Raw genomic sequence first — 14,714 nt, forward strand, 5'->3', positions numbered from 1 at the left:
TCAATGATCACCTTTAAAATAGGAGTTAAGGTGAAATTAATGAATACCTTGGGCTTGGGCTAACATCGGTCAACTCAGCTGGTCTTGACATTTAATTCATGTTGTTTGGTGGTATCGCACATTTATTATTCTGTGTACATGTACACATTTAGAATATCAATTGGACAGAAAACAAGATATGCAGAGGAGAAATACATTTGTTTATTTTTTTAAATCTTTTTTTCTAACAAAGTATGCTAGAGTTATGTGCTAATCAGCTAAGTTTGTTACTGCAACTATTTTGGTACATTTTGAACACACTAAATAAGTACATTACCTCTATAGTCCCCCCTACTATTAGTATGGGCACCCTGGTGGTTGCACCTTATCATAATTACACGGCCTCCGTTTCATTGAGAAGCAACATAAACATTGCCTGGCTGCTAACTGAATCATCATTAGCATGATAGATTGAGCACGGGTGCCTTCACTGCACTGAATTAAACTGCATTTTCCCCTCGCTGGCGTTAACACAGGCATTACCATTCCCATCTGCGGGAAAAAAAGTCTGACTCAAACTATTGTGTCAGCCAGCCTCATGGCATTTATAAGATCTTATTTCAATCGTCACAAAACTGTTTGGGCAAAAAAAAAAAACGAAGAAAAAAAAACTGACAACCATAGCCTGAGCACTAAATGGGAAGTCATCCAATATCTGATGCGAACAACAACCTGCAGAGGAGGGGTTGCTGGGCGAGAGGGAGAAAAGTGTCATTCCTTCTGACGAGTCAAATCTCGGGGCCACATAATCTGTTGCCGTGTGCAGCTGCAAAATAGATTTGTAAATGGCAGGAAGAGAGAGAGAAAGAAAGAAAGAGAGAGAGAGAGAGAGGGCGAGTTGATTCCAGGCCAAGAATGTTTTAAGGCCAGACTTGCCCTCTGAAGCCAGGCCATAGGGCTGGAGACATAATTAAAATACTATATTAATTCATCCAGCTGCACAGACTGGAGCCTCTCCAAGCAGCAGCAGGGGAACCAAATAGCACAATAGAAGGGCTGGCAAGGCAGGAGAGAGACAGGGTGGGGGAGAGGATACAGAACAATGTCAAACTCTGTCTTGAAAAAGAATACCCGATAAACATCACCTATTTAAACAAACCTAATGCTTGACTGCTTGTCTCGAGCTGCATTTCATACATAAAATATGTTCAGTCACTGATATTGGCCCTTATCTTAAGGAAGAGAGGAGCACAGGCAGAATGTTCAGTATGTATGTGTGGATGTGTGTGAGCGTGTGGATGTGCGCGTGTGTGTGTGTGTGTGTGTGTGTACGTCAGTGCTAGCCTGTTTGTGGGCGACTGATAGAAGGCCCCAGAGCTTGAGATGCAGGGGAGATAGCATCTGTCTGTCTGTCAGTCACACTGCCTGTCTGCCTCCTCCGTTTGTCCGTCGGTCCGTCCTGCAGATAGATAGACAGGCAGGGTGAGCGTGAATGCAAAACATCAAAGACAGAACAATATTAGGAGAGACAAATGAGGCATCATATGATAATGGCAGTGTGAGAATGAATCAGGAGAGCGTGCTAAAAGACAATGGCTGAGCATAATAAAAAACCAAGATGGTTGTGCCTGTATTGTCATTTTGTCTGTATATGTTCCTTCTAATCTGGGTATGATTTCTGAATTTCTGATCATATTGTATTATTGTATTTTGGAAAACTTTAAAATAAAGTGTTCAAAAAAAAAACCAAGATGGAGAAAGTGAAGAAAAGAATGTGCTAGTTGTGGATTACTGAGCGGTCCATGATGTCTTGCCCCTGGAGAGAGGGAGGGAGAGAGAGGGAGGGAGAGAGAGGGAGAGAGAGAGAGGGCCCTCTCTCTCATCCACAACATCTCTCTACCTCCCACCCCACTCGTTCACTCTTCTTTTCTCCTCATCAATATCACACCTCCCACACGCCTCTCCCTCTGGACCTGCCGACACAATGGCCGCGGCAGCAGCCCGCTGTCACAACCTGCCAGAGCCAGAGACGCCGGTGCCTCCACCTCAACGGGCCTGCAGACAACCAGCCACCAGGGGAATTCAGCCACTCCGGCGGGGGGGGGGGGGGGGGGTTTGGGGTGTCAGTTGGGCTTGTGTGTGTGTGTGTGTGTGTGGGGGGGGTGGTCGAGGGTCAAGGGAGGTCACCGGGTAATGGAGGGGAGGGCTCGCTAACAGGGAAAAGGGGGCGTGGGGGACGGACACCGGCGAGGCTCTCTGGCCCCTCCGCTCGCTCTGATCCAATCTGAGGCGGCCTTTTATCGCAGCGGAGCCCGCGCATCCTGTAAGAGGGGGCGGCATTGGAGGAGCGTGCCGCGTGATGAATGGCCTCCCGCATCCCCCCGGTGTGAACCAGTGATGGAGGGAGAGGGAAGAGGGGCCAAGGCCGCTGGGGCTACACGGCAGGCGCAGGGCCTGTGTGTGTGTGGTCTCTGTGTGTAGTGTGTGTGTGTGTGTGTTGGGGGGGGGGGGGGGGGGGGTTGTATGGCTGCTCAACCCCCCCCCCCCCCCTCTAGTGTTGTAAGGGGGCAGAGGTCGCCCACAGTTCAGCGCTGACCTCCTCACCCAGGCTTTGCAGGAGACGGGGGAGAGTCCAGGGTGCATTGTGCGCGGGTGATCAGTCATGAAGTGTGTGGGCAGCGCGGAGGAGCTCCTTCTCTCTTCCCTGACTTGTTCTCTTTCATTTCTCCCACCCAGCGCCTTCTTCACCTCATCCCTCTCTTTTCTCCCTCTTCTTTTCTCATTTTTCTTTTTGCAATTCTCTTTCTAGTTCACCAATACGTTTCGTTTCTCGTTTGTATCACCCGTTTTTGTATCCGTCTTGTATATGTTCCAAGCCGTATGCATGTGCATAAATGCTTCTCTGTCTCCGTGCCTTTGTTTGCTTGTGTATTGGTGTGTGTGTGGGTGTGTGTATGTTTTGCGAATGCCTCTGCGCTCGTGTGCATGCACCTATGTGATGTGTGTGTGAGCGTTGCACAGGCAGCAGGGGGTCTCCCTACCTGGCCTGCTTAAGCCAGGCCTGGTACATAAACAGGATTATCTGTCGGAATGGGCTGTGTGTGCGATGCAAGATGCTATGGTGCTGAAAAATTCCATTTGTCAGATCACTGGCTCCCCTGAACGTCTGCGGAAGGGGGGAAATAAACTGCTGCCTTCCACAGACTAATTACACTGGTAAGACACGGAGAGGCGCAGGACAGGAAAATAGCTGCTCCTCAAATGCAGTATGGAGTGCCGTGAATAAAAATAGGGCCTAAGTAACACTTAATAATGCCAGCCATAGAATCATGTGCTTAAGGGCCTTGTCGGATATGTGGGGTATTATGACTCCAAAGCAATTTTAAAGGTAATCCCTAGTTCTCTTATGATAAGATGTACATGAGCACTCATGTGGTAAAGTGAAAATACCACAATCCAGAGATAAAAGTCTATGTTATATTTGTGTGTGGGTATACAGTATGTGTGTGTGTGTGTGTGTGTTTGTGCTGCTTGCAAAAAAACCCTCTGCTTTCCTCAAAATTATGTGAATTTTGCCAATTTGTTCACTGTTTCATTTCAAAGGAATAGTGGTAATTCAATGATGTTTGAGAACACAATTTCGAATGCATCGACCATAAAACTATTCAAGACCAATTTCAATTTCATGGTCATTTCTTGGTCAATGGCAGTTGGAGGTTGTTTTACATGTTCAACCCTTTCATAAACACATGCCTGTCTTTGAGCTGTTTGTTGGAAGGGTCAAATATACAGGGTCACATCCACATGCATTCAAGCCATATGCATTTTAGTCAGAATCAACATTTCCTGAAAAGAAGTCACATTGAATTTGCCCACAAACAAGGGGAGAAGATAGCTGAAAAGAGGACAAAGAGAACTTACCGCATCTACTTCGCCAGAAGTTACTCGTTCTTTAAGGCTCCTGTTTATGCTTTCATGTAATGCATTTTATGATATACGTATGAAACCACATTCAGAATATCTCTCTCTCTCTCTCTCTCTCTCACACACACACACACACACACACATCAGGGTAACTATCATAATACATAGATCATAAAAACTATTCAAGAACAATTTCAATGTCATGGTCATTTCTTGGTCATTGCGAGTTGGAGGTTGTTTTTCATGTTTAACACTTTCATACTTTCATGTCTGTCAATGCCTTTGATGTGTTTGTTGGAAGGGTCAACTATACAGGGTCACAATCACTGATGCATTCAAGCCATATGCATTTTAGTCAGAATCAACATTTCCTGAAAAGAAGTCCAAATGAATTTGCCCACACAAACAAGGGGAGAAGATAGGTGAAAAGAGGACAAAGAGAACTTACTGCGTCTACTTCACCAAGCAAGTTACTCATTCCTTAAGGCTCCTGTTTATGCTCCCATGTAATGCATTTTATTATACAGAAACAGAAACACACACACACACACGGGTAAATATGCATAATGTATAGATCATAAAACTATTTAAGGACTTTTTGATATGCTTTGCATTGGCTGTTGTTGGCTAGGCACAGATCGGTTTGATTGTAAAGACATACAAATTTTACAATTTTACAATCACACATAAGCATAAGGCATTTATTTATTATCATTTATTTTTCTTCAATGGTGGATGTCAGTGTATTTGCAGAAAGTGCTAAATGTTTCAAGAATTTAACAATAGGCCACAGCACAACTTTTCAGCCATTTCAGAATAGCTCTGCTTTTGTATCACAGCACTATATACACATAATTTATTGCTATCAGACATACACAATACAGCATTAATGTTAGTCTATTGAATACCATTCTGTGAATTAAAGCACCATACAATGTGTATGGTCCTTGCAGGAGAGTCTCTGTTTGTTCATGATTGCCTGGTGAATCACTTTTGTGATCTTATATGTTTACACACTGATACATTATTGATGTATGCACTTGTCTATGCTGAATTAAGTGAATGCTCAAATTGACTGTGTCATTATTATGAAGTCAAGTCAAGTCAACAGATAACCAGAGGTGGTTAATTTAGAGAGAGAAAAAATCCGCAATAATTGACATTGAAAGAAAAATAAAACTGACAATTGACTTACTAACTGTTCGATAACTCTCCACAGAAATCCCAATGCCCCAACCCACAGAACAACAAACCTTGCAATGACATTCACATAATTTCTCTTCATTTTCTTTTGGCGTTGTTCCAACTTCAAGCGAAAGCGCTTTAAAGATTATTCGGATCAGATATGACACTAATGCAAACTACAACGGCCTTAAAAATCAATGCTGCTCCTAAGCCGGCTTGTGTAATTATTTTTCTGATTAGTATTGATTATGAGTGTTACTGTCTGGGTGCCCTGTATTTCATAGGTAAAGCAGTGCTCAGACACAGTGCAGAGGACAACTCATTCACTTCGACTTGAACAATAATTCAGCATAGACCTTGTCCTTGTACATCGTGCGCGTTAAACTTGGTCGTGTGCCGATGCTTTTAATTTTTGGTATTTGATTAATTACAGTGTGAAAAATTGTTTTGACTGTCTGCCAAGCATGGTTGAAGTGTCATTTCTTAAAAATAAGAAAAGCATTCTGTTTGTTTCCTTTTTGATTGTTTTTGTCAATAAGATCAGTGTCATGTTCTCACCAACAGATGTGACTGTATTAACCTCCCTTTGTATATCTTAAAGCCTTTCTTGATGCTTTTGTTTATTTGCCAGAACTCAACACAAACACCAAATCACTGACAGACAATGAAGAGGCTAGGTTATTGTTTTTTGACAAAGCTCCCCTTCCATTACCAATGAACTCTAAAAAGTGTTCATCTGTGATATTACTGTTTCTCTTCTTTTACACAGTGAAAGGGCACTTTGAAGAGACTTTTACAAAACATGCAAAATATTTAATTTGCCTCTTGGCTGTTTCTCTGTTGATAGGTATGCATGTGATTATGTGAGTAACAGAAGAAATGAGTTTGAAAAGGCTGACTGGAAGTGTATGAGCGTGTTAGTGTTGTCTGATTGTGCACACAAATATTTGTCTGTACTTGTAACTGGTAAGACGAGGTTTTTGTACAAGTTTGTGTGTGTGTGTGTGTGCGTTTGCATTTGTGGGACCATGTGTGAGTCTGTTGATGTGTGCATAATTATGTGTGTATAGATCGGTGTCTGTATATCTACAAACAGTATATGTATATAGATGGGTGTATGAATGTGTGTGGAGCGGTGGTACAGAAAGTATGGGTATATGAACAGCATGCGTGCAGTGTGTGTGTGTGTGTGTGTGTGTGTGTGTGTGTGTGTGTGTTCTCCTTTTGGTCTCTTCCCCACAGCACTGCTGCTCTATGCTGGAGGCTGGAGGCAGCCCCGATCACAGAGACATGTGAATGATCTATAGTTTTTACCAAGACAGATTGTCTGCAAGGTTGCAGAGATTAGTTGCATCTGGGGCTTTTAAGAACGTGGCAAATTGTGGCCTTTCTTTACAGCAGACGATAAGGCCTTAAATGAAGGGAGTCTCCTTATCAGCCCACTGCTACCCATAAATCACAATTGCCTGTTCCCCCAGCGTAGCCCTGGTGCTTCCTATCTGCATTAAGGGCCTGGGAGATCCCAGCACCACACAACAAACGCACTATTTGCCTCCTAATTTATCCTCCACACCGACGGCGCATTATACATCCCACTCGCTCTGCTTCACTTTCCCTTTCTCCCGCTTTCCTTTTCTGTCATATATTTCCGCTCTCTCTCTCCCTCTCTCTCTTTCTTTCTTTCTCTCTGTGTGTACTTGTAGTGTGTCTGCATGTCTTCAAAGAGGGAATCATTCTCTGTTTAAGTGCTATCAGACCCTAATCCAAAGCAAAACACAGACACTTTAGTAGCTATTGAAATGAATGGGATGTGAAAACAGCATTTAATGGGATATTGTCCCCCTTTTGTCTTATTTAAACCAAAAGGAATATAGAGTGGATAGCATGCGCTTTAATGAGCTTGTGTAAGTGATTCACTCTTTTAATTATTTCTTTGTTTTTATTTGCGGTAATTAAAAGCCGGAGTCAGTTGTAATTTTGCCGTCTTTTTGCCTGCCAGAAACACCCTTTGAGCTTGTCTTGTAAAAGCCTGCCGGTGAAAATGACGGCACAGAATACATCAAAGCCTTGAACTGTCATCTTTAAACTTTCTGACTTATCTCTTTGAAGTATGAATGCAAGGGGCCATATTGGAGCTATGACTTCTTTGCACAAGGTTATGGCCATCCTCTGCTGCCAGAGTGGGGTTGTGTCATCACAGGTTTCCATGAATTGGTTGGCGGTTGGTTGTGTGTGCGCGTGTGTGAGGGAGAAAGAGTGAAAGAGAAAGAGAAAGAGTGACCGATCGCAGGGCCACAGTGAACAGGAAAGGGGAGAGGCCGCACGCTTGTTTCCAGGAGCCCTAACTGGCCAGAGATTAGGGACTATGCATTTATCTGGCCTTGTAAATGAGCGACTGGCCAGTGTTGTTACTGCCATGCCAGGGTATTGGAACAAGAGGCTTAAGATGATATCTGGGAATACAGGGCCTCCAGGCCAGCTGAAGATTATTAGGGCCAGAGAGAGAATGGAAGAGGTAGAGAGAGGGAAGTCAAAAGGCAGGAAGAGAAAAAGAGAGAGAGAGAGAGACACAGCGAAAGAGAAAAAAAACTGTTGACAAACAATCAAGGGTTTATTAAGTTAATTATATGTTAAGCCAAAGTCTCACTGTAGCCAATAAATGCTCTGCTTATAGCACTGCAGGGGTTCCCTCACCCCCTTATCAAGGTCGTGTGTCATCAGTCAACCCCCCCAAATGATGCAAAGCCCCCTTCCTAATCGCTGGGGTCACTGATCGGGTCCTCTAGATCATTTGTCTCTGCTGTTTGCTCAAAGCCATTAAGTGTGTGGAGATCCGGAGCAGCCAGCTCTGTAAGGACTACCCACTGAAAGAATGCCTGCATGTCTAGTGAAGTGAGGAAGAGGTTCATGAATTCTTTACATTTCATCGTTTTTCACAAGCTGCCAAGGCTCTTCGAACATGGTTTTGCATTCCAGGTTTAATGACATAAAAATGTGTGAACAGTTTTTACAGCAACAGGTCAGTTGTAGACCATTGGCAAAATACATTGGAACACCTTTAGCTTTGATTACAACATGCATTCACTGAAGCATTGTTTTGATAAACGTTTACAACATCTCTAATCACTGCCATTAAAGATGGTTTTCTGCCCACATTTTTTCCAATGAGATGACAGTTCATTACCAGTATTCTTCTAGGTTTTAATAATGTGTTGGACAGTTCTTAATCTAATTTTAGGCATTTCTCCTTAATTGTTTCATTTGCTAACCATGGGCTATGTTTTCTAACATGGTTGTTTAAGTGATGACTAGATATTCACTGCATTGATTAAGATTAAATAGCATGTTAATAAGCTATTATTAACCAAAACATATGAATCACAGCAATAATTAACCAATGAAAGGCTCTTGTCTATTTGCTCATTTATATAAATTAAAACAGTTATTGGTAGTTGCAAGGTAAATCTGTTGGTTTCTAAAACTAATTCACTTCATCGTTTTAGATACATTTTCTGTAATGTCTCTTTAGGCAAATTGCACACCCTTGATTTTTTGGTGGATAATGATTGATATTGAATAATACAGAGCAAGTCAAGTCAAGCTCAAGTTCCATTTCCATGACAATGTGATGACATAGTGGAGGGAGCACTCCTGTTGAATGGAGTACTCTTTCACAACCGCTGTGTGCCAACAGTGCTTTCTTTGAATGGAGAGTCTATTTTGACAGTGATATCATCTTAAGTCATTTGAGAACTAGTTCAATGCCACTCTGCTTTTTGTTCTTTTTTTCCCAGTCATCTGAGCCCTGTTTGCCCAAGGCTAGTATTAATATTATAATATGAATTATATGACAGTGGCCATCCCCCCCTTTGGAAAGTAATAAATCATTGTCCAAACGAAGGAAACTCAGTCCTCCAGACCAACATGCAACAAATACAATCAACTCATATATGCGGTGCATTTATCAATGTAACTGGGTATACCATTCTTCAGTTTTGGGCAAACACATATTTACTGTGTTTAAACGTATTGATACAGGCCGTCAGCATCTTTCATTGTCAGTCATCTCTCTCTCTCTCTCTCTCTCTCTCTCACTCTCTCTCTCTCACTCTCTCCCTGCAGGGCCTCCATAAGAGGCCAGTGCCATATCCTCACACCCTCACTCCACAGCCGCAGGATGAAACAAACCAGGGAGCAAGCAATTTTATTGTTCACTGATATCTTTAATTGTGGCGGAGAGAAAAAAAAGCGAGAGGGGGGGGATTATGTAGATTTTTCCTCCGTAAGCCTCCCTGACACGACATGTTTCAAAGTGAATGGGCCATAGAAGAGGAATACGTGTCAGTGTTTGGGGCTTAGAAGGAGCGTCTTCGCCATAATAGGGTAATCCTGGAGCCAGGGGATCCCTCATTCACCCTTCTTGCCAAGAGGAGATGTACACTGGTCTGTTTCTCTGCCCTCCTCCCCTCCTCCAGCACCACCACCCCTTCGGTCTCCACGCTGAAGCCAGAGAGGTGTCCTTGCAGTGAGGCGTAGAGATCAGGACGGACAGGCCTGTTCTCCTCCATGTGTCTCCAGCGGCTCCTCCACAGAAAGGGGTTTTGTGCGACTCGAGTCTCTCATATTCACGCTCCCGTTTGTGTGAGAGTGAGACCTCTGTAAGGAGGAGAGGGGAAGCTGCCAAGGAGCACCGGTGTCATTTGAAGAAACTGAAACTCGAGCCGTTAACGGGGGGACAGTGAGTCATAAGCCGTAACAATGTGAAAATAAAAAGGCCTGTAGAAACGTCTGGAAGTTCTGCCAGGTGTTTTCATTACAGTCAAGAGAATCCTTTTGACCAGGTTTGAGAAAGATTCTTCAAAGATTGTAGTCTTTTTAGTCAATTTTGAATGGGGGGGCATTCATTTAAAAGACATACACATTTACACGTTTACTGTACATGAGGTAGTACGCACACACAGACACACACGCTTATTGCTAGCACACAAGCTCTCATGTGTGTGTGTGTATCTTGTCTGTGTGATACTCTCCAGCTCGAGCCTCTCTGAGCCGATTCAACCGGCCAGTGGAACTCTGTCCAACTGCTAGTGGCAGTGGGGCATGATATCTCAAGCCATCTGCAAAGCCTTCATGAAAGAGAGGAGGCGTGTAGACTGAAAGCAGAAACGGGGGCCTGACCCTTGCTAAATGATTGAGCGATTTGCCAAGGTTCTCCCTATTGTGCAGGGTAACTTAAACAGGGGGGATTGTGGAGCGGATCTGAGAGGGGGTGCTTTTGCGAGCGCCTGTGTGTGTGTTTGTGTGAAAAGAGGGCCGTGTGATTTGTGTTAAGGATAAACAAAGACTAAAACTAATTACTGCTGGAGGTCAGCACTCCAAAATGCATATTCAAAAGCGTGGGGCGTTGCAGCAAATTCTCGGCAGTCACGCTCGTTTAGCGACCTGAATAGGCAATTTCGCAGCGAATCGGGAGAGAATGGGGACATGAAAAAGTTGTGAAGAATTGATGACGGACTCCTTGAGAGTGAGCAAAATAAAATTGACCATGAAATCTGGAGCCTGGAATTAAATTGGCTGGAGGAGAGGAGGAGAAGAGAGGGATGAAGAGGGGGAAAGAGAGGCAAGGTGTGCAGTGTCACACACAAAAGTGGTTTTGTGCAAATGTCAAGGTTAATTTTCACATCAGTTAAATAGATGATTAAATTTGATAGGATCTGTTGGAGGATGGGATCCCCAAAAAAAGGTAGTCTGTGTGGTGCAGCAGGCATCAGCGTTTATGGAATGCACACGCACACAGGCACACACTTACACATTTCTCTTTCTTGTAGATGGTCTTATGATCACACCTAGTGTCAGATGTACAGTACGCATGTATCATACAGATCTCTGGCCCTATCAGAAGAAGAGTTTCCAGACAATGTTGGGATAATGTGCAGTCTTGTCTATCCGCTCCCTTTACATGTCCACTCCTCAGCACCCCACCTGCTCACTGGCCATCCTCTGGTGCACTTGCTCTTGGCCTACAGTACAGGGAGCTGGCCTGAGGGAGTTCACACTCTGTGTCCTCAAGGGATTTCAGGACCAAGGCCAGTTACTTTGCACTCGCATGGACACAAATTTAAGCAGGGGGGGGGGGGGGGGGGGTCATTAATGTTTTCAGAATTCTATCATTTAGTATTTTTTCACAGTGACCTTAGAATATTATGCAGTTCACCATTTCTCTTTTTCCCCATACAGATATGCATATTAGCTTCTCTTCTGTTCAATCACTAATAAGGAGAAAAATGCTTTATAACTTTGTACTGAAAAGGAAAGTTACCTTGGATGCTTTAGTTTATTTTTGTAAGTTTTATTGACCTTCAGGATCTGTCTTTTACTTCCGTATTACCCAAAGCCCACAGCAGCCTTCATTCAGAGCAGAGGTCATTCAGTGCTGACTTATATACTGTATGTACTGTATGCATATGCAGAATCAAATATATATACAGTATATGCAGAATTCTAAATGACAGATTACTTAATTAAATGTTATGCATAGTTCTATTCATGTATTTGTACAGTATGTAATGATTATATTTATTTGAATATAATGTATTCCTGATATTCTGAAATTCCCTTCAAACTGTAGACTGAAAAGGAGGGTTTTAAAGACCACTTTTTGAACTTCCAACCCACTCCACCTCACATTTAAGAAACCACTGGCTAACTTTTATGTGTAAATATTATAACCATCCTGTTCAGCCCAGCTCAGCCCTGATTACTTACACTCTACTCATACTTGTGTTTACCTTTAACATATTCAAATAATTTCACTGAAATAATCTCTATTGGTCCTACAGGAATGTTTTTGATATTGAATGGGTTTTGGAGTGAGGACAGGAACTCAGACACATGGCTCTGATAGAAGAAGGGCGCCAGACTGAAAATCCTTCTCAGCACTCCCAAAAATTAAACAGGTACTGCATAAATTGAGGGCTGGTGCGGGGCGATACAAAACACAATTTTACAATATGCCAGCTCCTCATTTGCTGCAAGCAACCTGTCCATGTTTCAATTTCACACCGGGAATCCAGTGTTGGGATGCCAGCGTGGCTTAACTTTGTGCTAATAATTACCTGTGAGAAGTGGACTCTGTGAATGTCAAAGACCACTCCTCCAGCTCCCATCATCCGCCACAAGATGCAACTGAGAAGGAACGAGGGGGGAAATTGAGTCTGGAGATTCCCCAGAGACACTCTCCCGATTCCAAACAGCATCCAGCGACGAGATTGGCCCAACAGTCAGTGGGCACCACCACCAGTCAGTTCAAAACAATCATCGGCCCTTTGAGGCGCCATGCAGATCATTCGGTAATAGAGAACAGAGGCAGCCAAACCCAGCCACCATTAAAATAGATTCACCAAAACCAATTGTGAAGTATTAGCTCAGAAGTGACAAGGAGGAACCGACAAGAAGGCTTTCCACCCCGCCACCACCCCCTTCACTGGCGGATGGAGGCCTCCCAAACCGTGAAATTTGGATACTTGGCAACTAGGAAAACAATTCTTGCTGGTGCGTTGAGCAGCCTGCTCATTCTCAGAGAGATGGAGAGGCAGAGTGAGAGATGGAGAGAGAGAGAAAGAATAAGGAAATGGAGAGAGAGAGAGATTGGGTGAGAGCGAGAGAGAACTTGGAAGTCTTCTTAATTGACTTAGGTCACCCACACCGGCAAGAGAGGCCACGCAGCTTAGAAAAGGACCGCGGGTCAGAAGCACGCAGGGCTGATAGATATTTTATCATTCAAGTTAACGGTTAATAAATTCCAATTCCCCGAATGAAATCTGTCTAGTGCAAAAATAAAGAGAGGGGCAAATGAAAGGGAGATAGAGAGAGAGGGGGAAGAGAAGAAAGAGAGTGAAGTGGGTGACACAGTTTTAGAATGCCCTATCTTTCGGCCATCCCCGCTTTTGAATGGAATAAAGAAAACTCCCCCTTTATTCTTTTCCTTTCTTCCTCACTTCTCTCTCTCTCTCCCTCTCACTCTCTCACTCTTTCTGCCTCCCATCCTCCTATCTCTCAGTTCCCTTTCCTCCAAAAAAATTCTCATGAATGATTTATATGTGTCTTTTTATCAGCAGTGATTTCTATAGACCCAAACGCATTCACCAAGACATTTGTGGCGTAATTGTTAATTTTAATGCCATAATGGCTTCAGATGGGAGTTCTGATTAGACATTTATTGCACAATTAAATGAAACATACTCAAGAATCACAAAAGGCTTCCGTAATTATTTCAGGCCATTAATAAAATGGGCATTAAATTATATTGGACACAAAAGAGAAGTGAAATAGATTTCCATTAGAGCAATAGAGGCAGAGAGGGGTAATAGATCCTGCCTGAATTCACTCTGAAATTAATTGTTGCCCGGCCTATTTCCGCACACAGTGGAATAAATGAATGAGAAAAGAGAGGAGGAGAAGAAGAGGATGGTGGCCGAGAAAGATGGGAGGGGGGTTACATTAAGAGTCTCTGATAAAACCCTTTTGTTTGACAGCCTACAATAGCCTTTAGATTCAAACCAGAGAGAGGGGGAGAGAGAGAGACTGTGAGGGGAGGGAGAGAGAGAGTGAGTAAGAGAGAGAGTGTGTGTGTGTGTGAGAAAGAGAGAGAGAGTGTGAGAGAGAAAGAGAGAGAGATGTGTGTTGATTTCTAATGGTCTGGGTTACCCAGTGCAGACTTCCTTATAACCTCATCACTTGTAATAATTTGTATGCTCACCTATCTTTTGTTTTGAAATGTATAAATTCATATTAAGCACCCTAATGAACATAGCATTTGTAAGACCTTAATTCAGGTGGAGTGTATATTACTTAAAGAGAGTGTAGACCAAAAGAGAAAGCAGATACTAAGTATAAAAAGCATAATAGTCTAATAAGTAAATAGCTTCAAAAGCATTGAGGCATTTGATGTCTCTGCCATTCTCTCATTTCCTCGTATTTCTTTCTATCTCTTTTTCATTCTTTACGCAGGTACATGTAAAGCACATGCACAGGAAAATCAATGGGTGTAACTATCAAAGTAGAAAAACATTCAGCAGAGAATGCCAGGCTCTGTGTTCTGGTCTGCGTATTATATGCTAATGACCTGGTTCAGTGTTGCATTGATAACAATGCAAATACCAGAGGAAAAAGTAAGTAAACAAAAGGTTTGGGGGAAAATATCAGTACAGTATGCAAGTGTGTGGACGTTTCATCTCCAAACAACAGATTAGAGCACTTTAGAAAAAAGGGGTACAAAAAAAAAATCCAAAAGCCTCAGAGAAGACTTCAGAGGCCGTCCGCTCCAATGGGAAGGCGCAAAAAGGAATTAAAAAAAAGGATTGTCTTTTGAACTGCCAGTCTATTGAGATATACACAAAAAACTGCTGAAAGGAAATGAAAACTGATATCTCACAATGCTATAACAGATCTCAGGCAGTGCTAGGAGAGAGAGGGGGAGGGGGGGACTAAAAAATCAATCAACCTCCAATCCCAATGTTTATTTTTGAGTTTCACATCTAAATCAATTTATCTGGCTTCAAACACGTTCAGATCTTTTAATTGACTCGCTTTCATCATTGCCCTTTTGCTTTGCACACACCTATGTT

The 14,714-nt window shown here is 42.9% G+C and overlaps 1 protein-coding gene across 4 annotated transcripts in view; it reads right to left on the bottom strand.

Moving 5' to 3' along the window:
- Positions 1 to 254: 254 nt before the first annotated feature.
- LOC134102133 (uncharacterized) overlaps positions 255 to 14,714 on the bottom strand; it is a 76,224-nt gene continuing 61,764 nt past the window's right edge. For 3 of the 4 annotated variants that reach the window (XR_009941482.1, XR_009941481.1, XM_062556135.1), the window contains one exon: positions 255 to 1,438. Coding sequence is in view for 2 of the 4 variants with exons in the window: in XM_062556135.1 (XP_062412119.1) it covers positions 1,396 to 1,438 (43 nt within the window). In the remaining 2 variants the exon portion in view is untranslated. Of the gene's footprint in view, positions 1,439 to 9,282; positions 9,745 to 14,714 lie in introns of those variants that run through there. The other variant, XM_062556136.1, reaches the window with a different exon arrangement.

This window comes from Sardina pilchardus, chromosome 15 (genome assembly GCF_963854185.1).
Source record: "Sardina pilchardus chromosome 15, fSarPil1.1, whole genome shotgun sequence".
NCBI lineage: Eukaryota > Metazoa > Chordata > Actinopteri > Clupeiformes > Clupeidae > Sardina > Sardina pilchardus.